Raw genomic sequence first — 25,862 nt, 5'->3', positions numbered from 1 at the left:
TTTTATTAAAATTTCTATTTATCGAATTATATGCTTTTGAAATGTCTCATTGGTTCTTAATAGTGACAACAATATTGATGATGAAGACTTTTTCAATATTAACATCTACTTGTAGACAAAATAAATATAGTTCAACCGTAATTGACATCTTTTTTTTAAAAAGAAAAGTGTTAGTTGTCAATTTGAACTTAGCTCAACTAGTTAAGACATATATCACTGATTAAAAGGTTGTGGATTCAAATTCTCATTATCACATGTTAATTCATTCATTTTGATAATATAGCAAATTTTTTTATTTTTTGAGAAAAACTTTGAACATTTTTCATGTGTCGTAGCATCGTGCACGTCGACGTGGTAGTGAGGAGGATATATTAATCACAAATTCTTGGCACAAGATATTTCTTTAAACTTATTTGTAAAATAGATAATTTATTTATTTCGATCAAATATATGTTTTCGTCCTTTATATATCTATCTGGAGCATCTTTTAAAAGTTTCAACGTAATTATTTCCGTGGTGTGATTATGATGTGACATTAAAACATACATCATTGTTAAAATAATAAGTCTTTCAACAATTTCACAATGATACGATATTATCTATTTTGAGCTTAAACCTGCATTAATATAACTTTATCTTTTGTTTCACTTCAAATATTACTTATAATAATTGATACGTAGAACTATATTTGCATTTTAAAGTGTCACTATTGAATCAATAGAATGATAAAATAGATATATACATCACAGACAACTAATTTTCCTTTTTAAGTATCATTATTATTATTATTATTATTATTAATTAGGAGGAGAATCAAATAATATATATATATATATATATATATATATATATATGGGAACAGATGAATCCAAACTTGGTTCAAATCAATGTTTTGTCCGAAAGTAAAGCAGGTGAGGAGTTCTAAGGATGTCTCCTTGTCTCATCTAAGTTCCAAACCTTCCATGTGAATCGCAGCATCTCCCAACTTAACCTGCTTTTAGTTTGTGTTTCATTAACTGCACTGCACCCCTAAATTAATATACTTTATTAATTCCTTCAATTTTAAACGCATCGCATCAACTCAACTCCCCAACTCTTGATTTGATATCACAATAGCTACCAGGTCAATGAACAACAATCAAATTCAATTTCCTTTTTTTCCTTTTTTATTTGGAGGTGATAAATTCAAGATCTTGTCATGTTTTGTCCTTATGTTTCATGTGTCTATGCATGTAAAAAAAAAAAAAATGAAGAATCACCTTTTATATAATTTTTGTTTTTAATTTTCATGTGATAGGCTAATATCGAACTTCTTGGATGATGTTATTCCTTGTTGATTTGCACCGAGTTGTCATTGAAAACTACCAAAAATAAATCACATCCTTGCCTATTTATCCTTTTTTCACCACTCTTATGGTATGAGTTTTGGAGGTTAAAATAAATGTGTCTGACAAATAGTAATTTGCTTGATTACTTTAATTTTATAGGACGTTATGCAACTTTTCAACACTAACTTTTACAACTCTAAAATTTTATCCGTAAATTATTTGAGTTTGGTGGGTGGCTTCAATTTTCTTTCTACTTTTTTTGTTTTGAAGAACAATTGAAGTGATTTTTCTCTTCAAAATGATGTGATACTTACTCTTGTCATAATTTTCAAATATATTTTTATATATAAATAAGAAAAAAAAAAGGTATAAAATTTGTTTCTAAAAGTAGTTTTCAAACAACACCTCAATTTCCGTTAAAATTATCACAAACATGTTGAAACCAGAGATATTTGAGGGGGAAAATATGGTGAAGGAAAACTTGAGAGATTACTCGGAATCCATAAATCCTGATCGAACATTAATAATAAAATCTTATATTTATAATTATTAAAATAAACATAATTATTCTATTCGTGCCTAATTTCGATATAGGTCCTTAGGCCCACAATAAGGTCGATAGTGTTCGTGGGCCTCTCTCGGTCCTAAAAGACAAGATAATATCGATTTCGGGCCAGAGCCCATTTATTATGGTTGTTCATGGGCCTTACTCTCTATAGATCAATCCTCCACAGAGAAATCAACCGTCCCTTTTTTCCATTCTTTAAAGAATAAAAGCAAACCATTTAATTAGTTCCAATTGATATTTCTATTAGAAAGAAAGTAACATACTTTCTTTACACAAATACATACCAAATTTATTTCTTCATTCAATTTAAAGAATGCCACGATTAATAATAAATAAACTTAGAGATCAAATTACCTAATTTTAAAATGTAAAAATCAAAAAGTTGGGTCCTCCATCGTCGATTCCACAGTAGGATATAAAAGGAAAAAAAAAGAATAATAATAAAGAAGAGAGAGAGAGGGATAAAAATGGTGGATAGTGAGACAAATAGTGGTCCGTAGAGTGCAAGAAATGGAAGCGTAGCTGTCTCAGTCCGCGAGCCGTACTGCGGGTTTGCGTTCCATTAATGGTCGCCGCCAGAAACCCTACTCCCTCCCCCCTCCACCTTTCCTTTTCTCTCTGACGCTTCTGCCCTTTGACCCATTTCCGAGGGCACTTCCGGCATTCAACCTCCCAAACACCCGTTTCTCGAGGCTACTTCTTTTTTTTTTAAAACCAGCCGTCACCTATCCTATCCGACCCTACCTATCTCCCCCACCGTACGATCTCACCTCCATCTGACACGTCATTATCCCCTTCCACGTGGCAGCCTCTGCTTCCCTGTGACCTTCCGGATAAAATTTGAGTGATTTCTCACCCGCCCTCCCCATTCCCAATCAATCGCATTCGCGCCATCAAATTACTCATTTCACAACTGATTTTGTATTGATCATTTTCTTTTTCCATCTTTATCCTTTTCGTCGATAAGGGCAGTTTTGCGCATCGAACGGCACCACTGGTGTCGGAGGGCGGGGCCCGCTAAATGGACGGTGGAGATTATTTCGACGTTTTACACGCTGCTTCGAGATTGAATTGCATTTGCATTATTATATAAAACAACCTAACAAACCGTAGGGTCATATTTCCGCCTCGTCACTCTCAAATATATTCACCAGACTCCCACAATCAACCACCTCCGCCCTCTCTCTCTCTCTCTCTCTCTCTCTCTCTCTCTCTCTCTCTCTCTCTCTAATGGACGAAACGCGGAAGAGGCACGAGTTTGTTCCGCCGGAGAACTCCACGCAGAAGAAGCAGCGAGCGGCGGCATTCTCTGACCACGCCGCCGAGGATGATGTCGATGACGACATTCTGGCTTGGCTTTCCGTGGACGACGAGACGATCGGCGAGCTCGTGATGCTTCTCGACGACGCCGAGAAAAGCCGGCCGCTGACGGAGAAGGTGAAGTTCATCGACAATCCGTACTCATCCGCGATGATCTTCCAGTCGTCGTCGTCTTACGTTACTATCAACGGAAACGAAGAGAGCTGCGGCTCGTCCTTCTCCGATTCGGACTCGTCGATGATGGCGAGCGTCGACATGAGTGGAGCGAGCATCAAACTGATGGAAGTGGATTCTGAGACTGTGGAGAAATGGAAGTCGGTGAGTGAGGATCGGCTGAAGGCGGAGGAGGCGTTGGCCGTATCGGACGGATCGAGTTGGGATGAGGAGGATTTAGCGAGGTTCATCGGCGATGGAGAACAGATTTTCTGAAAAGGAAATGGCTAAAGGGCTAGGGTTAGGGTTTACGGAGAAGATAGATGAGGATGGAGATGTAATTTTGGGGTTTAACACTGTTAATACAGATCAGAATATACACAGAGTAAGTAAGTAGTAAGTAAGATAGGATCGAAAAGAAGAACTACATGTCGTTTTTGGAAATTGTGTTGGCTAATTGAATGCTGAGCATGTGAAGTTGAAAAGAAACTTCATGAATTTCCCGTTTTTTCTTCCCTCTTTTTCTTTTTTTAAACTCATAAACCCATCGTTCCATTTTGTCGTATTCTTTGTGAAATCGCCAACAAACTGGTTAGCGTTCAGAGGGATTCAGTATAATTCCATATTAATTTCATAAATTAAACTGAGTAACACATGTTTCGTATTATTATAATACATAATAATTCAAACGCAGTAATATTATTAATTATGATTTACAGAACTTTTACTTTAATTTGTTAGAACAATGAAAAAAATCTTATTAGTCTTTTAATACTCGTATTTTTTTTTGGGGGGGTTGTTTAAATTGTAGTCTCAACATGTGTTTAGGATCTTTAATTTGATTATCCTTCATCAAAGTATTAATCCCTCGTCTCATATTTGACTATTTGTTGTGTTAGTATCTTGTTCCTTCCTTAGTTGAAGTATTAATCTCTCCCATCATATTTGACTATTTCTTATATTTTTGTGTTTATTCATAAATTTATCATAAAATGGTTTTTTTTTTTGCTGCACCATAATATATGTTCATGAATTTTATTTTGATTCTTGAAACTTTCAAGTACAACATCAAAAAAAACTGTGTTAATTTTTTAAAATTAATAAAGTTTGTCTAACAAACTTCTAAATATTAATTATATCTACTATATATTAAAGGATAACAAAGCAAAAGCTACAATTTTCGACCATATAAATCAAATAGAAACTAAATATAAATGATAATAATCAAATTGAAACTAAATATAAATATAAATGATCATAATACGTAGTTTTTGGGTAAAAATGGACCCCACATAAGTATCGAACTGCAATAATTAATTAAAAAAAAAAGTATACTGTTTAGAAATAAAATTCTTACGAAATCGAATAAATATAAATGATAATAATATATCATTTTATGGTATAAACGGACCCTTCATAATTATTTACGGAAGGCTGCCTGCGGAATGTGGAAGCGGACAGGGACGGCGAAAACAAAAAATTATTAAAAAATTATTTAATTGTTGTCGAGTTTCTCGGATTTAATAATATAATAAATTTTGTAGGTTTCTAATATTTGGTAAGTTTGAGTACGGAAATGTAGGGTGGCTAATTAATTTTCAGTGGTGTGTCGGACTTGGGACTGCTTAAATTTAAATAATTAATACAATTAATGGCCCTTTAAGATAGATTGTCAACATAATTAAATGTTTGTGTCAACTTTTTAGTTTATGGTTTTTATGAACCTATAATAAAATAATCAATTGGACTACATTCCATTCCAGACCATGTCTCAACAAAAAAAAAATCATTATGACTTCCTTCCATAATAATTTATGGATGAATATTTAATTTCGTGAGAACAGGTTCTTTAAATATATAATTTTTTTAATCTTTTTACGTCACTCTCGATTAAACTATATTGCTCAATTTCTAAAGATTAGAGGTTCAATCTCTCAGTCTCACTTCTTTTTTTTAATAAATACCATCATAAATTTACACCTTGAATTTAGTTTAAAATATTATTTAATTTTTTTTCAAATATAATTATCTTAACTTGATCTACAATTCGCTAACGTATTTTGAAAACATAAAAAGAATGTTCTTATAAAATTTGTACCAAATTCGAATTTAAATGTAGTACTTTTTTAATCTAAAATTGATATTATATAATTTTAGTTTGAGCAAGTTTGTTTTGCTAAAACAAAAAAAAAAGTTGAAGAACAATATAATAATTTATTACAGTTAATGTAAATAACTGATTAGGTCATGTTTAACTTTGTTTTCCAAATGTTAACTTTATAGGTTCCTTCAACCATCAATAGAGTTGACAATTATATGGTAAAGTTCCACATGGTGTGAATTATTAAATGATAATTGATTAATTTTATAGCGCTATAGTCTACTACATTGTTAACTTAAAAACAAAAAAGTGTTGCATTATTAATAAATAAACAATTAACAAATAACAAATAGCATAGCTAATAAACATAGTTAGAGCCTCTTACTCGTTTTATTGAATTTAGAGATTCAAATCTCTACTTTCATATTAAAAATAAAAATGAAATAAAATTGTTATTGATTCGTGCGGTAAGGTTTTGGGTATAACCCTCAAGCTTAGCTCGGCCCAATTTCTAATGGGTCAATCTATTACCTACTGTGTCTATTTATTTGCACGGATAAATATGGATGGTTAGGTAATCAATCATAAATAGCTAGTGCAAACATGAACTTAGTTCAGCCATAATTGGCGTTTTTTACTGGAGGTAAAAAAAAATCATAAATACCAATTAATTTCTATATAAACTGGATCAATATTAAAGAAAAAAAAAGCTATATCAATTAAATGATTTTTTTTTCCGACAGAGTGAAATATAGATAACATTTCTAAATGTATTAAAAAAAAGATAATATTTCTAAACTATATCCAAATTTTAATTCAGACCCGTTTGAGGGTGCCTTTTTTGGGCCGAACTAGATTCGCTGCAAAGCCCAGTAGCCCATCGCCACTTGAGACCCAAAGTATCTCGAATATTTATTAACAAAATGTCGACACCGACTATTGTTTTGATGCTTATTTTATTTTTATAATTTAAAATATTTTAAATTGGGTATTTGTGATGTCTTTAACTAATTGATTGAGATATACTTGTATCGAACAATTTTAATCAAATTTCTAAATGTATATAAATATTCATTTTGCTATTTAAATTTCTTTAAATCATATAACTAAATTTTTGTGTGTGAACTCGAACATGGTTCAGCTCATTGAGATATTTATCTCCAATTAAGAAGTCGTGAGTTCGAATCCTCATCCACGATGTTGTACTAAAAAAAAGCGTTAAATTTGTTTGTATCGTCTCGTGGGACTCATGTTTTAAGCTATATTTCTTATGTCAGAAATCAAAATTAATATTTTCATATCAAACGGGCAATACAAACTTTTTTAAAAAAAGGTCAAAATTAATTGTTGTGAACGTTTATATGTACCAAAAATAAAATTAAAACTTACAAAAATAATAATAGAAAGAAACACTTTTGAGTCATTTTACTCATTATTTGGAATTGTGATTCATATGATTCATAAATGGTACAATTGTACTAAACTATTGTTTATATCTTATCATTATTGTCCCTTTCTCATTGTACTTTGTTTTTTTAATTATTATTATTTTGGTTCGGGGATTGCAATTGCCAATTATTAAGGGTCATTCCCTCATTATATGTACGAACACCTTGAATTTGGGCAAAACATCGTAAAGTCACTAACAATGTTTTTATTTTTAGAAAATATAAGTCTAATTTGTGGTCCAACCATTTCAAAAATAAATATCATGAATTACTCAGGTTGATTATGGTCGAATTTTAAGAACTAGCCCTGAACTAAATAGTTAAAGTCGAATTTTAAGATGATCACTTGGTTGATTAAAATTATGCGAAGTAATTGTAAGCAATTTTATCTTTATAGTTTTCCAAACGAAATTAAACACACTTAGCTTTAGAGTTAGTTTTTACTGATGGTTTACCAAAAAGAAAGTATAGATCAAATTTGTTGCGTTGTTATATAGTTCAACAAAAAGCCGAGATGATATTACATATTGATTATAAGAATTTCTAAATAAAGATGAGTCAAAGTGAATGAGGAAGGGAAGACCACCCGAAACAAGATTCAAAGTACCCTCAATTTTCACAACGATAATATATAATTTGTTTGATGGAAAGAAAAGAAAAAGGAGAAAACCCGACATTAACAATGATACCAACCCAGCAATGCTTTTGTGCCCCATATTTCACTCCCATCGTTTTCCCATCTTTTCTTTCTAAAAACAATAACTTTTTAAAGGTGAAATTATACAAAGCCATTTTAATCATGAGTATGGACCCTATCATTATATTAACATTTAACTATTTCTATGCATCTATATCTCCCCCTCTCTCTCCCCTTTTTTGGCTTTTGTTTTTTTGATTCATTGCATTAAAAAATTCGAATACAATTCCTTTGATTTCGTGAGGATAGAATTTAGTTCATATGCTAGGGAATAGATCTTTTTGTACTATATTCAAATCCCTAATTCACAATTACATTTAAAGTATCAATCAGATATTCTTAATTAATAATTTACTAGTATTATTTGATATATGAAAAAAAACTTGAACAAAAAAAAAAAGTATTAGACGATGCTCGAAGTGATATATTTGAAATTATTAAGCATTGACTTTGCTTGATTAAACTTGGATATTGATGCTTCTGACTCTATTAATGACCATTTTTCTATATGTTATTGGATATATAATTAATGCAAATTAATATTGAGTTTCTCTAAACTTGGACAACTATGTTCAAGTCTTTTGCACTTGTTCTTTGACAGCTTAGTAAATCTTTTTAGATTCTTACAAAATTTTCACTATTCTACCATTATTTATTTATGGTTTTAATTCCCTCACAAACTTAGTATGCAAATTGGCATATCTATTTCCAAAACTTATTTTGAACGGTCTCGAGATTCAAAATTTGAAACTTTAAAAGGTATAATTACATTTTAAAAAAATTATAAACATACTAGTTTTATATTTTAAACTAATATTATTTTTTTTTAATTATAATTAATTAATTAATAATATTTTAGATTGTACTAAATTTTTAATTGCTTTCCCTCGTTTAGAAATAACTTAAATTTCTAGATCACCAATTAAACGCACACAGTTTAAAAAAAAAGGTTGACCTTATCTAATTTGTATCTTTCCATCTCTATTTCTCCCTTTATATTGATACATTTTCTCTCTATATCGATACAAATTGCATAATTAACCCAATCTTTGCTCACTCTTTCAAGAAGATTTAGATTGATCATCTCATGAAAGATGGATTCGGAATATTTTCATTAAAAAACTGATCTTGGTTAGAGATATCGAGAATGATAATATAATTTCACATTAGTTGATAGTGAAGATGATAAATACATAGATAAATATTTTATCTCAATTAATTGACGTATGTTTTTTTTTATATATATTTTAAAAAAATTACACAAATCAAAATATTAATATCATACCACGGTATAAACATCGACAATGGTACTTATAAAATTATGTTACTAAAAATGTGGGTGATGGGTCATAGAATTTGGAAAAAGAAGTTATGGATGATGATGTTTCGTGACCACATTGAGAAAAATTATAAATTTGGTTAACTTTATAGCAAATCAACAATTCATCCACTCCAATCATACCATTTGATTAGACACATCAAAAAAGTTGATAAATCTATCTCCACTTTAATCAAGATATAGTCTTTGTGGAAATTTTATTTTATTTATTTTTACTCAAAGTGCTCTATTCAACTCAAACCATTACTTGTTTGTGCTTGCAAAAAAAAAAAAAAATAAAATAAAATAAATTAAATATAGGTTGCATGAAAACCTTTCCAATTGTTTTTCAAGTGGATGAACAAAATTAAATTCTTCATCGTTGGTAGAAATGACCAAATATTTCTTACAAATCAAACAATAGAAAACAATGATAAAATTATTGTAAAAAGTAAAAGAAGGATTAAAAATCACACAAATTATTGCAAGAAGATGAATGTTATGGAACTCTTCTGCTTTAGATCCCATTAGTCTTATCCCAATTCTTTCGAAAAGTGAAATCTTTAAAAAGTTTGTTGCCTTGCAAATCTTTTGTGCCGTATACTTCCAAAAAAATGAACTTGGCATCAACATGAATACGTACTTACAATTCCAATTCCCAAGCAACATTAAAGATAAAAGAAAAATAAGAAGAAAAAAATAATCACATTAAAATTTATTATTCCAACATTTTACCTATATAATGTGATAAAATATAATGTAATAAAGTATTTTCTAATTTTAAAAATTAAAAAAAATTAAAATTAAACATATTTTATCCACTCAACTATGTTGGGAGGGATAAAACTTATTTCGAATATAAATATATATGGATATATTTTGAATTTATGACGGAATTAAAATTGGCCCACTTTTTTTTTCCGTCTCTCTAGTAATAATGATGTGATGATGAGTGTTGGCATGTAACGTTACGTTGATTTCTAAGACATTAATTTGTATAATGATCTTAGTAAAGAAATTTCTCTTAAAAAAAAAAAGAAAAAAAAAGAATGACGGCTCATCAACTCGATCAGGACCGTTGGATTCCTCGGTTGGGGGGTCGTGTCCTAACTCCTAAGCCTCCAATGCCATATGCATAAGCACATGCCACAAAGGGAGAGATTTGGTGAAATGTATACTGTCATTAAGACAATAATATACTTTACATGCCATTTATTTTCCCATCCAAATGGTTTTTTTTTTTTTCATTTGGGATTTGAATTTCGATGATATATACTCAAACTAGTTGAATCATCTAATACTAATATTTTGATGTTATTTACTTTTCCATCTCTAATAAATAAAAGTTACATCAAATTATAAATATTTTCAAAGAGATTTATGATAGGATTTTGTCACATGTACCAAACTAATTGTTAAATGAACTTACAAATCTAAAATAAATTTTAACAATAAGAATAGAGATTAAATACGATATGTACAAAAACTAAGTTTCTAATTTAATTCTAACAAAAATAATATTAGAAGAAACTCCACGTACATTTATGCTGGGTAGGTATTTTGGGTATAATTTAAAAATAAAGGGAAAACATTTCTCTCCCTCTTGTTGTGTTGTTACTTTTAATACTGCCTACCTATTTTGTTCACAAATTTACAACATCCATTTTTGTTTCTAGTTTCACAATATCAAATATCTTGTTTTATTTTTCAATTTTACAATGAGTATTGAATTTTTGTTATATATTCCTTTTTTCAGAAAGAAAAAACTAATGGGTGGGTATAATAAGAAGAAAAGTACCTTTCTTGACAAATATTGAAATAATTACAAATAAGCATAATATTAGAGAGATGATTTGATATCGTCATTCAATTTTGGATTTTTTTGAGAGAGTAAAAAAACAATTGGGAAAGAAGAAAAGGAAAAAAGAAAATTACTGTAACATTGGGTGACCATTTGGCCAATGTTGTTAATGGCAGTGGGGTTGAGACTTGAGAGAGAGAGAGAGAGAGAGAGCATAGGCAAAAAAGAATTTAAAGGGGAAAAGGAAAAAAAAGGGAAAAAAAAAATTGGAAAATAACTTATGTCATGTAGCAGCAATAAATCCAAGAAAAGTAGAGCCCTGTCTTTATTAGACTAAATTTCAATTAATTTAACCGAATTTTCAATTATTTAATTAAAAGAAAAAAGTGGAGCAAAAAAGAATTTGAAGAAGCCGAATACCTCGCACCCTTATAAGTTCCCCTCGTCAGTTGCTCATTTTTCTCACCTACATCTCTTATTTCTTTCTTTCTTCTTCTTCTTTTTTTCAAATTTTTTCTCTCTCTTTAATTGCAGTTAAAGATGGTGGAAGAGAAGCCCAGAATTGTGATTATTGGAGCGGGAATGGCGGGGCTCACGGCGGCGAACAAGCTTTACACGGCGGCAGGCTCCAAAGATTTGTTCGAGCTCGCCGTCGTGGAGGGCGGAGAGAGAATCGGCGGCAGAATCAACACGGCGGAGTTCATGGGCGACAGAATAGAGATGGGCGCCACGTGGATCCACGGCATCGGCGGCAGCCCAATCCATAAAATTGCCGAGCAAATCAACGCCCTCCACTCCAACCAGCCGTGGGAGTGTATGGACGGCTACTCCGACCTCCGGACCACCGTCGCCGAAGGCGGCCTCGAGCTCTCTCCGGCCACCGTCGACCCCATTTCCTCTCTCTTCAAGAAGCTCATGGATTTCGCTCAGGGGAAGATCACCGGAGACTCCAATTTTCTCCAGCAAGCTAATAATATCCATGGTAATGGCCTGGAGAAGCTCAGCATAGGAGCTTTTCTCCGGCGAGGGCTCGATTTGTACTGGGTTTCTAATAATGGCGAAATCGAGCCCAATGGGTGTGGAGAATGGACCAAAAAATCTCTGGAGGAAGCCATTTTCGCCATGTACGAAAACACCCAAAGAACTTACACCTCCGCCGGCGAGCTCTCGACGCTAGATTACTCGTCGGAAAGTGAGTACCAAATGTTTCCCGGCGAGGAAATCACCATCGCCAAAGGCTATTTGAGCGTAATCGAATCCATCGCCTCTGTTCTTCCCCCTGGATTAGTCCAATTGGGCAAAAAAGTAATCAAAATCGAATGGCAGCCGGAGCCGGAAGGCCGGAATATTCCAAATGACACGCAGACCGATTTCCGGCCGGTGAAGCTGCATTTCTCGGACGGGTCCGACATGTCGGCCGATCACGTAATCGTGACGGTCTCGCTCGGGGTTCTGAAGGCCGGAATCCAGCAACGGCGAGAGTCAGATTCAGATTCCGATTCCGATTCAGGTTTGTTTAATCCTCCTCTGCCTTCGTTTAAAACAGAGGCCATTTCGCGGCTCGGATTCGGCGTCGTCAACAAGCTGTTTCTCCGGCTGGCTCCTCCGGCCGCCGGAGCCGAAGATTCGAAGAATTCCAACATATTCCCTTGCCTGAATTTCGTTTTCCACCGGCCGGATTCCGAGTTACGGCGCAAAAAAATCCCATGGTGGATGAGAAGAACCGCATCTCTCCACCCAATTTACCAAAATTCGTCCCTCTTGCAATCCTGGTTCGCCGGAGAAGAAGCTCTCCACCTCGAGAAACTATCCGACGAAGAAATCATCAATGGAGTTTCCACTACGATCGGCAATTTCCTAATTCCAGAACCCAATTCGAATTACAGAGTGAAATTCACAAAGGTTTTGAAGAGCGAATGGGGCAGCGATCCTCTGTTTCTGGGGTCATACTCATACGTTGCAGTGGGATCGAGCGGCGAGGACTTGGACGCCATGGCAGAGCCATTGCCAAGAACAGAGAACAGAGAATCGTCTCCAGAAGCTCCAGCGCTTCAGATTCTATTTGCAGGAGAAGCAACTCACAGAACCCATTATTCCACTACTCATGGAGCTCATTTCAGTGGCCTTAGAGAGGCCAATAGGCTGCTCCATCATTACAATTACAACTGCGTTTGAATTTCTGAAACAACTTTTTCTTTTTTTCTTTTGGGGGTTTTTAAGAGGGCTGGCTTGGGAAGGGGGGAAAATGAAAATGGTATTTATTACTGTGAGATTGTTCCATAATATTATTATGATCTTCAAAGTTCAATGTCAATATTTCCCTCATCTTTCTCTCTCAAATTGTTGAATTATGATGAGAGGAAAAATAGAGAGACAGAGATGTGATGAGGGTACTTTTAGATGTACTGCATTAATTAAAGTTGAAAGTTTGATTGATTTTACTTCTGCTCTCTTTTCTTGTTTATACCTCTTTCTTCCTCTCACTCCCCCGTTTCAGCTCTCAGAATCATTTCTCTCACATTCAATTTTGAAATATATACATATTTTATTTAACTTTCCTAGTAAGGATTTAGGTGATGTACCACTCTTCTCTGTGGATTTTAAAGTTTATAACAACTCAATTCTTATCCCAAAAATATTGTAAAGATTTTACAAGATTTCTTATATGGTGTGGATCAATATAAACTTGCTTCTTAACCTCTTTTGAGTTCAATTTTGTGGGGGTAAAAATTTCAACTTCTTATATTTTAATAAATATATATATATATATATATATATATATATATATATTAACCAGGCTATATTTAGATTGGGAAGGGGAAGTAATATTACTACTGCCCCCATTTACCTTTATGTAAATTTTATTTTTTGTCTTTTTAAATTTTGTCATTGTCTTTTTACAATTTACTTAACACTCGTTACTAAAATCTCGAAAAATAAATATAATAGTGACAAAGATAAGTGGGAGAAAAGTGAAAATATATATAAATAGAAAAAGTTAGATATTATATTAAGCTAACTTTTAATCCATCAATAATTTTTCCCCAATAAAAATTTGACACGTTGAACTAAGTTTCTTTTCGACTAAATATCACTTTTATAGCAAGATCAAATCAAATTTTATGATTTAATGAGATCTTATGAAGAAGTTAAAAATCCAAATTGATACAGATTTTGACATAAAATAAAAATGTGACACTTGAAAGGATTGGTCGTAATAATGTGCTAAGTCAACATTAGAAGACATAACAAACAACAAGCTAAATAATATGTTATTTTAAACATTAATTTATCTAAATCTTTTATAAGATTATCTATCTTTTGGACATGCCAGATATTTGATATTGATATGATACTAAAGCAAAAGATGCTTTAAATTCAAATGTCTTACTTATTTTCTATCCTTTATACCTATTAATAATAAACCACATGTGATATATTTTTGTAAGGGAAAAATTTAAAAATACATATAGCTTAACATACCATTAGAATATAGTTTGAATTTAAACTCCGACAATATCATTTCTTGCACGTTTTATATATTAATTGATGTCTAATTAATAAAACTTGGTTGACTTATAGATTTTTATTAAAAAAAACTTATAGAGTATATCTATAAAATAAAATTTAGAAAGAAAAATGAAGGTTGATTCACTACCACCAGTGACATCAGTATCATATTAAACATGAGATGTGTAATTTATCGACATTTAAAATCATCTCTAAGGGAAAAAAAAAACTATATTACAAACAAATGGGGTATGTTACTCCATGGTACTGGAATTTTTCTTACTTTAGAAGGTAGCTCTAGTTCATTCCGTCTCTGTAAAAAAAATGTTTTTTTAAAAAAAAAAATAAAAACAAAACAAGTGTGTTTTTTATTATATTGAATTGGTGAAATGAATGGACAGGATCCGATAAACCCGGGCCTTTCCAGCTTGGAATCTATTCATACTTCCCTTTCTACTCTTTGCTTTGCTTTGCTTCTCGACTTAACGACACCGTATTGGTCTTTTGTTTTTACCCCTTTTGTTCCATAACTTGGAGACACTCCTGCCACTTCTGCTGTTAAGTTTTAACCCCCAGACCCAAACACAACCCAATATTTTAAACTCAAACACTCAATCATATTATTATTAATGTTATATTTCTAATTTGTTTTTATAACATTTCTGAAATAACGTTTCTGTTTCTTGTTTCTATTTACTCATTTTTTATAAAGAAAAATAGAATTGCACGGTCCTCATCACCCAAATATTCAAAAATGATAGAACATAATTTATATTCATGTTGGAATAAATTGGAAACGGAACAACAAACAAGAAACTTGTTTTCGTTGTTCTCAAAACTTTTATACAATTTTGAGAATATATTTCTAAAAAATGAGAAACAAGAAACATAAATTATTAAATACTTAGATTCTTAATAAAATTAAAAACAAAAAATAAGAAACGGTAATATTACCCAAGGTCTAGAAAAGTCTTAGAAACATGGCCTACCCACTTTGGTACCCTGTAGATTTCCCATACTGTGTTGGGTAGAGACAGATAATGACTCCACATTGACTATTCAATCAATATTTAAATACTTGCTGTCTTTTTTATTATTAGTAAAAAAACTTGTTCTGGCATTCTTCAAAATCTCAGTCTCAACCTTGCATGATTAAATCTCTCTAAGTTTTTTTTATATTTATTTTATTTTTGTTATAATTCATCGATATTCTTTATGTACCTCTTGTGTTCTAATAATGCCTCCATGATTAAGACAAGAGAGTACATTCATGACCAAAATTTAATGATTGAGATTATTAGGTTATAATATATTATTGTACTTTTTTCGTAAAATTTGATAAGGAGATGAAATTTTGGATTAAAAAATTGCACGAATGCAATTTCAATTATTGCGTGGATCAACCTAAATTTTCTCCAAATTGACCTTGAAGCAATTTATTTATTTATTTATTTTTTTTGCCACTCAAACCTATTTAATTTTTGTCTATGTAACTCGCGTCTCAAAGTATAAATGGCATATCAAGATTCACCGTAAAATCACCCTAAACCCTAAAACAAATGAACTCAAAACCCAACTCTCTTGAGTTGCTCTTTAGTCCACAAATATCTTGCTTTTGAGGAGGATATATTTAGTGAAAGCATAAAAAAGAAATATTTATTATTGCCGCACAAAAGAGATTTGAACAGAGAACAAATTTGTTTTAGTTATATTATATTGGGGTTGGATTTGTTTGGAAACTAAAAAAAGTGTAAGTGTAGGGTCAAATTTTTTAGGTTGTAAGTTGGGTAAACAAAGTCCTATATTGTATATCAGATAAAACAATTATCTTCATTGCTAAAAGAAATAAAAAGTAAAACTGCAATGGTCATGTCCAAAACGAGAAAAACTTCTCCCCTGAAGATTGAGAAGGAATCTCCTCCTGAATTCCTATGTGGTCCAATAGCATATAGAAAAGTGGATCACATAGAAATTATACGAAATTAAAAAAATCTACTTGTTTATATGCTACTGGACCACGCATGAATTCAGGAGGAGCTTTCTCTTGAATCTTAAGGAGGGAAGTTTTGTCCATCCAAAACTGACAATATTATAGAAATATTTTGGGATACGAGGGTATCGTTATCCTCGACACGAACGAATGAAAGAGGGAGAAGGGGGAATTGGAAAGGGAAAGAGAAAACTCTATTATTGTGTAGATTTTGCAGGCTTCCTCCCAAAGAGTTTGTATGTCCCACCTGCTGTGGGCTTCAATCACCCTTTGATGATTTTGCATTATGATGGACCTACATGTCTCTCACCCCCCAAAACTTGTTGTCTTCATTCTACAATATCACCATTTCAAAATCTCTCTCGCTACCATCCAAATCCAAATCCAATCCATCGAATCCAACCACACCTCTCTCGGTCCTATGTTTACTTCGTCATTACAACACGCACAATGTACTTAATTTGACCATCTTGTTTGGTTTTCCTCGAGATTTTTTTTTTCTGCGTATGACTAAAATGAACTAATATAAGCGGTGAAATGTATTCGAACACAATCGTAGTTCAGTGCACCATGAGTACACCTACAAAGTTTGTCTTTTGTTTCTCCTTTTTTGTTTTGGAATTGATGTCTTTGAAACACAAATCAAACTAGACATTCTAATTCTTCTTTATATTTTCTCATAATAATTTTGAAATAATGAAAGGATAAATCAATAGTTGAATTAACATATATCACTCACCCATGGAAGATTAATATATTTATCCCTTTCTCCCTTTTTCTTTTGGTCTAGTGCATCAAAATAAAGTTAATCAAAGAAATTAATCAGTTTAGCTCAATTAGTTCTACAATTATACGAAAAACACTTGAGAAAATCAAAATAAAGTGATTATTTTTTAAATAGAGAATCGTTAAAGACTTCAAGAAGAGAAGAGATACTTTGTTATATATTCTCTTTTGTAAAATATTTTTTTTTAGAAAGAATCCTATTCCATACATAAAAAGGAAAAAAAAAAAAACATTTAGTTAGCACACGTTTTATAACTGGATGTTCCAAATGTGTCAAATTTCTATTGGCTAATATTTCAAAAAAAAAAAAAAAAACAAAATCCATTCACTTAAACGCACTTGTGTAAATTTTCAATCCACGGAAAAGTATTTATAGGCCATTATAAGTAACTTTTCATAATATCAATAATTTTGAAAATCTTAAAAAGTACTCTAACATAAGTAATTAATTAATACTTCTTTAAGAAGTGCTTCACTTAAAATCAATTTCTTAAAAATTCATCCAAGTCGCTATTTGTTTAATTATGATACTCTGTCATTAAAAAAATCCAACTAACCCAATAAAAAAGTAATAATTATATCATTTTTGTTAGATAATGATTCTAATTAAGTTGCTTTTTAGGCAAATCTTAGATTAAAAAGGTAAATGATTTACCTGAGGGAGCCTTTATGTGCATATAAATATAATCTATATTTTTTTTAAGAACTTTTTTGCTTCAGTATTTGAGGGCCAATGGGGTTGGATTTGATTTAACTAAGTTATCTCATTGGTATCTGCCCCTTCCTTTTGGTGTTGGTTGAAATTTAGCTTTAACATTTTATTCCTCTTTAACCAAAACAATACTTATTATTATTAACAATGTGTGGTGGAATCTTGAGAACATAACTCTTGCCCCCTTCTAGAGTAGGCCTTACCTATCTATGATCCCCTTATTTTTTTTCTTTTTGTTCTCGGCCATTAAATTATCTTTATTTTTGTCATTTCTAAGAAATTTATAGTCTAATTAATTATATGGGGTCTACAATTAAAAACAGTAATTTTGCTTTCATATTGTACACAGAAATAAACTTATTTTCAATTTTATATGTTGTTCTTCCCCCTAAAATGGTTGGTTTTAGGAAATTTAACTGATTAATGCATTATGAAAGATTATACAAGATCATTAATTACCCAGTTTATTTGATTCCGTGATTTTTTCTTTTTCTAGTAAAAAATGTCAATAAATCTCAACTCCAGGGCAATATATAGGTAAATGGAACATTACAAACATAAAAACCCACGTATTAAATATACATTCAACTTTTCCAACCTTAAATGAGATGAAATCACCGTGTGAGAAGTAAATAAATGTAGCTAAGATTGGAAGTTTAGTTCACGTAGGATACTCGAATGCACACCAAAAATAGACTCGAATACACACCAAAAATAGACTCGACTTTCGAACTTGTACTTAAATTGGACCCATGATCACAAGACAACTCTCTCTCTCTCTCTCTCTCTCTCTCTCTCTCTCTCTCTCTCTCTCTCTCTCTCTCTCTCTCAGGCAGCCATAAATGCTTGAGATCTATAATTCACAACAATTCAAAGACACTATCTCCTTGAATTTGTCATGTTAGAACAAAGTTCCAACATGACAACGTTATATCAGGGAGAAGAAAAACAACAGCAGACAACCATAAAATCTATCACCTGAATCTATTTAGGACTTTGTGGCACTTTTTTCTTTTTTCTTTTTTTTTTCCTTGTAAATATTTGTTTCCCATTAATACTTTCTTACTCAAACGGTCTTGGTCGCCTCAGGTAGAAGCCCAAATACCGTTCTATCAGAATTGGGCCCATAGTTGCACGGCCCAAAGCCTGTTTAAGCACAAAGCTTTAGACAAAAATGGATCTCTAATTTGAGAGGAAGACATAGCAGAAACAAAGAGACTTGTGAATACAACGATAGACAAATAGCAAAAGAAACATTACAATGCTCGTAAATGAGACACACACAAAAATTCTTTGATGAAAATAATAAATTCAAAATAGTTCTTATCAATGGTCGGGAGTTAGGACATTGCTATCCCACTGAGTAGTAGCACAAACGTAGACGTCACTCTATTCTTGTAAAATAGTGTTAGGGAAGGACGAGAAGCACAATGTATTCTAAAATTATGTTCTCCCTCAATATGATAAACAAAGATAGTCAAAACTCTACATCTAGGTGAACGATCTCTCCACTAATGAGAGAGATCCATGCTAGTCCTATATCCCATAAACAAATACGATACGATGAACCTCCCTATAGGATAATCATAAGCTGCGACACAAATTTGCTAAACATGCTCTCAAGGAAAAGATGACCCCTAACCTCAATTTTTCATAAGAACAAAGAACGTATGAGATTGAAGTAGAAGGAAATTATACGATCCCGAGTGGTCGGACAATCACGAATGGCAATGGCAATGTCATTTGAAATGGCATTTTGGGAACTATTTGATTATTGGGGTTGAAAAATGACAAGTATAGGTACAATAATAATAAGTTGTAGCCACTGAGAAGGGTTGGGGTTTTGTGAGGGTAGGTGATGAGATGAGATAGCGTTTGGATGGTGAGAAAATGTTCGACATTAGTTCCCATTTACGGCACGAGTTTTCTCTTTCACTCAGTTTTCTCTGAGAAAATTTTCTGAGACAGAGAGAGAGAGAGAGTAGAGTAGGACCTCATAATAACATGCATAAAGCTGCAAACTGCTATGTAAGAAAATAAAATAACTTCTACGTTTTCGATTTTCACTCCATTTTTTTTTATTTCACCACTCACTCTCACAGATTTCATATTTAACATTATTTTTAATTTATTTTCTCGCCAGTCTCCATCATCAAACACATGCCCCCTAATTATCATAAACATTTATATTACATTATTTTAAAAAAAATATATATATATATTATATTATATATATATATGTATATACCAGGCTGAAAGTTCAATTTTAGTTTTTTTTTTTTTTACGTATGTATATATTTTTTGATATTGTCACCTTTTCAGAACAGAGACAAAAATAAACATGATAAGCTTGTTCGTATGTTCTGTTTCAGTGCATGGAGCCATAGTACACCCAGAACTGCTCTTCTCTCTGTCTCTCTGCTTTTCACTTTTTTTTTCCTCAGAATTATATAATTGAATCGCTGTTAAAGTATTATATTACCCGATATAACATAGACTAAACTTATGAGATATAAAATTTATTCGTTTGTATTGATGTAAATCCTTAACGGTATATATCCAATAGATTTTTAACTTTGAATCACCATCCTTATATATCAACATACATAAATCTTGACATATAATATATATACTTATCTAAACACTATATATCACCACATATACGTTACTCATAACAAACGAATAAAGAAAAATATATTCGTATATACCAATGTAATACCGAAAGTCCTATGTAAACTTTAGATATATTATATATCCTAATACATTTTCCATGGAAATTGTTTCACTGTTATATATGGAAATATTTTAATCTAGATATATATTATATATCCAAATCAGTATGACTATATTATATATACTGAAATATACACTGTTATAAAGGATTCTGTGCAAAATTGAAACGATGTTGCCCTATAAATGCGACGGAGGCCACCGGAGATGAGAAGCCTGGGTACGTAGCCGGTGACGAAGAAGTAGTCGGTGACAATAAAAAAGGAAGATGTTGCCCTATAAATGCGACGGAGACATAGTCGGTGACGATGTTGCCATATAAATGCGACGGAGGACGCCAGAGTAATCTTCTGAAAGAATGGAGATTGGAAGCTTGAAGATGAGAAGTTTTTTGAAGCAACCACCGGAGATGCGAACCTAGGGTTTCAGTCGAAGCGGTGAGGAGGGAGATGAAGTGGTTACGAAAAATGGGTTTCTAAAAATAGTGGGTTACCAAATTCGTGGGTTCTAAAAATCTCAATTAGCTTAATTTTAGTGATTTTGGTATATTTTAATAAATATTAACTAATTTCATATTTTTTTAATGATTTAATATTGAGATGAGTATATTAGTAATTTCTATTATGGGTACCATCTATTTTGAAAATTATGTTAGACAAAAGTGTAAATTCTTTAAGTTTCCATCCTTTTATATGTAATTAGGTCTCTTAAATAGACCTGTACTAATCCCAAATAATTACTGTTGTAGACCTGTGGGCCTAGAAATAGGAATTAGAATCCAATGGGCTTCCAAAATCTGAGACCTCTTGATTTTTGGGCCTAGAAGCGAAGAATTGAAATCCAATGGGCTTCCTGAACAAGATACCATCAAGTTGTGGGCCGTAAACCAACAAATCGGTTTAACGTTCGGCTGAGATGATCAACAGACTGAATTATTCTGTTCAGTTTCGGTTTAAGATGGAAAAACCAAACTCCAAACCGGACCGGATTGGTTACATTAAATATATATATATATATATTTTTAGATTTAAATATACACATGTTATATTATATTTTCAGTATAAATGGTTAATGGTAACGTGAGAGGATGACACAAGGACAAAAAAAAAAAAAAAAAAAAAAAAAACAAATGGGAGACATGAAAGACGAATGGGTGTCAAAAATGTATTTTCCTTTATTTATTTATTTTCCTTCTCGTGAGTGACAAAACCATAATTTTGGCGCCTTAAGATTTGGGGTGGTTATTGAACGCCACTCTACTGATTCCTTCGCTCACCGCCAACCATTTTCCATCCAAAATTTTCCAAACTCCAATTCTCTGCTCTGCTTTCATGTCAAATAACCATACTTCAATCATATCCCTCCTTCGAATTTCTTTATTTCTTCAATTATGCCGGGAACCATACGAGTTTCAGGTAACTTCGTCGGATTTCGTCTCTTTAATCCAAGAGTTTCAGATATATTATGCCGGTACCAAGATTTTTCATGGTTGATTTCGATTTTTTTTCAGTTCTGGAGTTCATGGACCTCCCTAGCCTATTCCCTTCCCCAATATCCGTTAAGGGTACGGAAATCAATTGCCCTCTTCGAGTCTGATTTTTCGTTTTTGAGTCTGAAACGGTTTCATCTTATTGCAGTTTCCATGGGTAAAAGACATTATGAAACCTCGGACAAAGGAGACTTCTCATTGTAATGAAATATTCCTGTCATTTGAAATGTTTATCTTCTCTCCTTGTTCTGGTTGTTGTGTTTATTATGGCTTATTTTCTTGGTTGGTGTACACAGTCCATTGACAACGCTTCGAGATGATGTGATTCTTATAGTTCAGGATGGTGAAGGGAACGAGATATCACGTGCAGGTTTGTTCTAGGAATTTCTCGTTGTATCTCAATCTGATTAATGATTTTAGCAAAATGAGGTTGATTGGGATGGTTTTGTTTTGGGGAAGGTGTTCAGGCAAAATCAATAGTTGAGAAAGGTTACTGGGATGATCATTTTCCTCTTGAAGGAGGAGGCCGCGTGCATTTGCAGTTCCAGTTTGCTCTTAGTGAAGATGATCGCAGTCGAATTCGAATGATGGTACCCTCTTCAAACCTTATTTTTCTCCAACAGTGTCTGTCACTTTATTTGCTGAAGTACAGTTAATTATGTTCATAATAGTAATCTCTTTAATTTGAGTTGTGTTATTAGAATCACAGAGATTGTTTCACTTGCACACTTCGTTTTGCATTCTTGAGATCTCTGCAACTTGAGTCACTTTCGGTACTTGATGTTGTTTCTACATTTTTTTCACAGCGAGAAACCGCTTTGAGAAGAAAACAGACTGAGCGTCAAGATAGAAATCTCAAAAGCTCTGGAAGCAGCCTTGCATCATCCTTTTATCTAAACCCTGAGTTCTCAGGTCAGATCCTGCTCTTCTTTTGAGAAAAAATAAGGGCAGAACAGAACCTGAATATTTTGTGGTTATGCAGTAGGATTTTCTAGCTGTCAAGTTTGTTTACATTGGTGTTTTCTGAAAGGTTTTTTCTTGATTTTCTGAGTGCTCCGTCTTCTCAAGATTCGCAAAAATGTCTTCTTCAAATTGGAGATCTAAGTGGTAAAGAAGCAGCTCACCAAGCTCCCTCAGCATCACCCGAAAATATCCCTGATGAGAGACCGGTTGCTGAAAACACAAACGATATTCACCTTGATCAGAATCAACAACTTTCAGTTGAGGTTTAATAAATCTCTAGTGCAATTTATCGCTAAGTTGTCACTTTTTTGGAGATTTTGATGGGTGTTTTATCTGTTTTAGAATAATGCAGATAGAAATGAAGATAATCCATCAACAGTTACTCTGTTGCAAGTAGATAATACTAAATTAGTTGAGAGTATAGTGACACAGTCACCTCATGTCAACAAACCTTCACCAGTCGTTCATTCAGAAGAAAATTTGTTCCATTCTCAAGGCTCCGAGCTCTCCAATTCTCCAGCAAAAGGTGAAGACAAGACCCTCGATTCTGCGAAGGCACCACCACGTGGGAGAACTCCCAGCAATGTTAAAAAAGTAATAAGTGCCTTTGAAAGTAGCCTAACTCAGGTATATTCTCGGTAATGCTTTATAATATTTACATGATTCCAATTTCCACCGGCTGATTGCTTCACTTCACTATTGGTTGAATAAAATTTTGGTTTTTACATCAGGATACAAAACCCCGCATTAAACCTACCATAAGAAATACTCAACATGTAGTAGAAAAGCAGCCATCTCTGGAAGTTGTGCAGTCAAAGAAAGCCACTGAGGAACAGAAACGTAAAGTCATTGAGGCTTTAGATGGGACTAGATTATCTGAGGACCCTAGGCAATCACGAAAGTTGAAGGGGAAAATAAATCAAATTGGGGGAGAAAATCTGAGTGAAAAGGATAAATTCCACAAGGAGTATGATGATAACAATGCAACGAATGATGAAACTTATCAAAAGTTGCCAAACACAACCAAATGGGAGAGAGATACAGATTCAGAGAGAGTGATGGATGCACAGCAACCATCTACGTCGATGGATGAGAAGCCAGTGTACGATAGAAATTCAATAACAGGTGAAAGTAAAATGCAAGGACCCGCCCGAAATTCGCAAGAAGTCAATACTACAGGTACTTCGGCCAAGGAAGTTGAATCAGTGTCACGTGTGAAGGATGAGAAACACCGTTCCAAAAGGTCTGGTGGCTGGATATTTCCAGATGAAGGAAGGCGGCTGTGTGTCACAACAGGTGGTAATCAGATGCTAGATATGGTGGGAGGTCGCACTAGTTATACATTTGTGCGTAAAGGAGAGATGAAGATTTCCATGGAAGAGGTAATTCTGGTTTGAACCGCATTATTTCTACTTGGTTTCTTAAAAGCACGTACAGCTGATTCTTTATTTTAAAATTCATTTGATCTTAATGAAGGAACTTAAATTTCTTGTCAATCGAGGGATCTAAGCAACTTGAATTTCTCGAAAATCTTAAACACTAGGAACGTGCTATAAAACGACAGCCATACTCTAAGTAAAGTTCATGCACCCATTATATGATGTATAAACGGCGTGAACAACATCTTCACTCTTTAATTGGTTAAGGCCTTGAGTATTTTGTTGTATGCTCGAGTGTGCTATGAAGTGAGAGTTATGTGATAGTGGTTTCTTTCCTTTATACCATGCAAGGTTAAGATGATACCGTACTAATAGTATCTTGCTACTCACATACAATGGATGTACCTACGCTTGCGTCTGCAGAATAGAAGTACCTCGGAAACGAAGGCGAATGGGGGCAAGCATAATTACCAGAAAATGATCAAACCAGAGAGTTCGGATGATGTAAAACCTTCCGAAGGACCACTTGCCAATGTAAAATTCTTATCCTCTTTGTGGCATATTTAGATTTTTATCATCTAAAGTGAGATTAATGACTGATTATAATGGAATAAAGAGTTCAATCTTACATGTTTTGTCATTGTGTTGCACTGAGAATAACAAAATTATTGATGTTTTGCTAACTCAAATTATCTTGTTTAGGCCTTGAAAGTTGCAATAATGATTGGGTTCGGGACTCTCGTTCTCCTTACCAGACAAAAGAAAAAGAAGGTACGGGATAACTTCTCAACCTATCATTTGAATCTTGTTTTTGTTCCATTCTATGCCTGAACCTTCACTTTCCCCAGCCTTGCAAGTAGGCTAATGCATTAACCCATCTTCAAAGAGAGAGAAAAACAGAAACTGCCCGATTCTGTCTCTTGTAAACCTGTTATTTGTTATCTTCCACCATGAATTCCATATCTCTCCCTCCTTCCCAAAATGAAAAACAGGATACATGCACATCACAAATTCAGTCGGTTAATGAAAATAACAAAACTTTTTATATTACTTCAAGTATGAAGCTCTGCTTACACAGCATCATAATTTTTCACGAAAAGCATCAATATGGTGAAGTCTGATGAATATAGATTTATCATTTATTCATGGCCTTGCAGAAATAACCCGTTGGGTGAAGGATCTACACCAATGGTCTTCGAGGGATGGAAGCTATTACTTCCACAAATTCCAATCCATCTTTATTTTCTCATTCCTTTTCTTTTCTTGACCACATATGCCTATTAACAAATTTTTGGTCTTCAATACAGATACTGTGTCATTAATGTATTTGTAATTTCTTTCTTCACTACCCAATTGTATAAATTTTCGTCTTACATTAGTGAATCCACTTTTATATTTTGATGTTCCTCAACTTCGTTGAGAAAACAACACAGCAACCACTCATTTCAAGTTGATTCTCTATGAACTGTTAATTCATAAACGAACCTCGATAGTCATGAGTCGTGAGAACACGTTCTTCAAACATAAACCTCTGTGTTCCTAGATAGCAGTTCTGCTTCTGCAGGTGTT

The 25,862-nt window shown here is 33.0% G+C and overlaps 3 protein-coding genes across 7 annotated transcripts; all 3 read left to right on the top strand.

The window, feature by feature from the left end:
- Window positions 1–3,050: 3,050 nt before the first annotated feature.
- On the top strand, window positions 3,051–3,885 carry LOC148209959 (uncharacterized). Its single transcript, XM_088128003.1, has one exon. The coding sequence runs from the start codon at window positions 3,127–3,129 to the stop codon at window positions 3,643–3,645; it is 519 nt and encodes a 172-aa protein (XP_087984129.1). The 5' UTR covers window positions 3,051–3,126; the 3' UTR covers window positions 3,646–3,885.
- Window positions 3,886–11,177: 7,292 nt separating this feature from the next.
- PAO5 (polyamine oxidase 5) lies at window positions 11,178–13,175 on the top strand. The gene has a single exon (XM_022298951.2). It carries the CDS (start codon window positions 11,275–11,277, stop codon window positions 12,907–12,909), a length of 1,635 nt encoding a protein of 544 aa, XP_022154643.1. The 5' UTR covers window positions 11,178–11,274; the 3' UTR covers window positions 12,910–13,175.
- Window positions 13,176–21,685: 8,510 nt separating this feature from the next.
- Window positions 21,686–25,688, top strand: LOC111021938 (uncharacterized). Of its 5 annotated transcripts, none has more exons than XM_022299075.2 (12): window positions 21,687–21,877; window positions 21,973–22,026; window positions 22,100–22,151; window positions 22,248–22,321; window positions 22,411–22,541; window positions 22,758–22,863; window positions 23,020–23,171; window positions 23,257–23,541; window positions 23,646–24,296; window positions 24,717–24,827; window positions 24,996–25,064; window positions 25,451–25,688. In XM_022299075.2, exons 1-12 carry the CDS (start codon window positions 21,853–21,855, stop codon window positions 25,454–25,456), a joined length of 1,716 nt encoding a protein of 571 aa, XP_022154767.1. In that variant the 5' UTR covers window positions 21,687–21,852; the 3' UTR covers window positions 25,457–25,688. The 5 variants fall into 5 exon arrangements, with proteins under 5 accessions (XP_022154768.1, XP_022154767.1, XP_022154766.1 ...); XM_022299074.2 differs by having other exon boundaries at window positions 21,688–21,877; window positions 23,020–23,177; XM_088128096.1 differs by lacking the exon at window positions 21,973–22,026 and having other exon boundaries at window positions 21,688–21,877; window positions 23,020–23,177.
- Window positions 25,689–25,862: the final 174 nt, after the last annotated feature.

The sequence above is a fragment of the Momordica charantia genome (assembly GCF_013281855.1).
Source record: "Momordica charantia cultivar OHB3-1 chromosome 8 unlocalized genomic scaffold, Mcharantia_2.0 BLBB01000008.1, whole genome shotgun sequence".
Lineage (NCBI taxonomy): Eukaryota > Viridiplantae > Streptophyta > Magnoliopsida > Cucurbitales > Cucurbitaceae > Momordica > Momordica charantia.
Note: the sequence above shows the minus strand (reverse complement) of the source record. Positions and strands in the feature narration are given on the sequence as shown.

Coding starts and splice junctions, on each gene's coding strand:
- PAO5 (XM_022298951.2), top strand. CDS start 11,275: ATGGTGGAAGAGAAGCCCAGAATTGTGATTATTGGAGCGGGAATGGCG.
- LOC111021938 (XM_022299074.2), top strand. CDS start 21,853: ATGCCGGGAACCATACGAGTTTCAG. Junction 23,542..23,645: donor TTGAAAGTAGCCTAACTCAG/GTATATTCTCGG, acceptor TTTTTACATCAG/GATACAAAACCCCGCATTAA. Junction 24,297..24,716: donor TGAAGATTTCCATGGAAGAG/GTAATTCTGGTT, acceptor TTGCGTCTGCAG/AATAGAAGTACCTCGGAAAC.
- LOC148209959 (XM_088128003.1), top strand. CDS start 3,127: ATGGACGAAACGCGGAAGAGGCACGAGTTTGTTCCGCCGGAGAACTCC.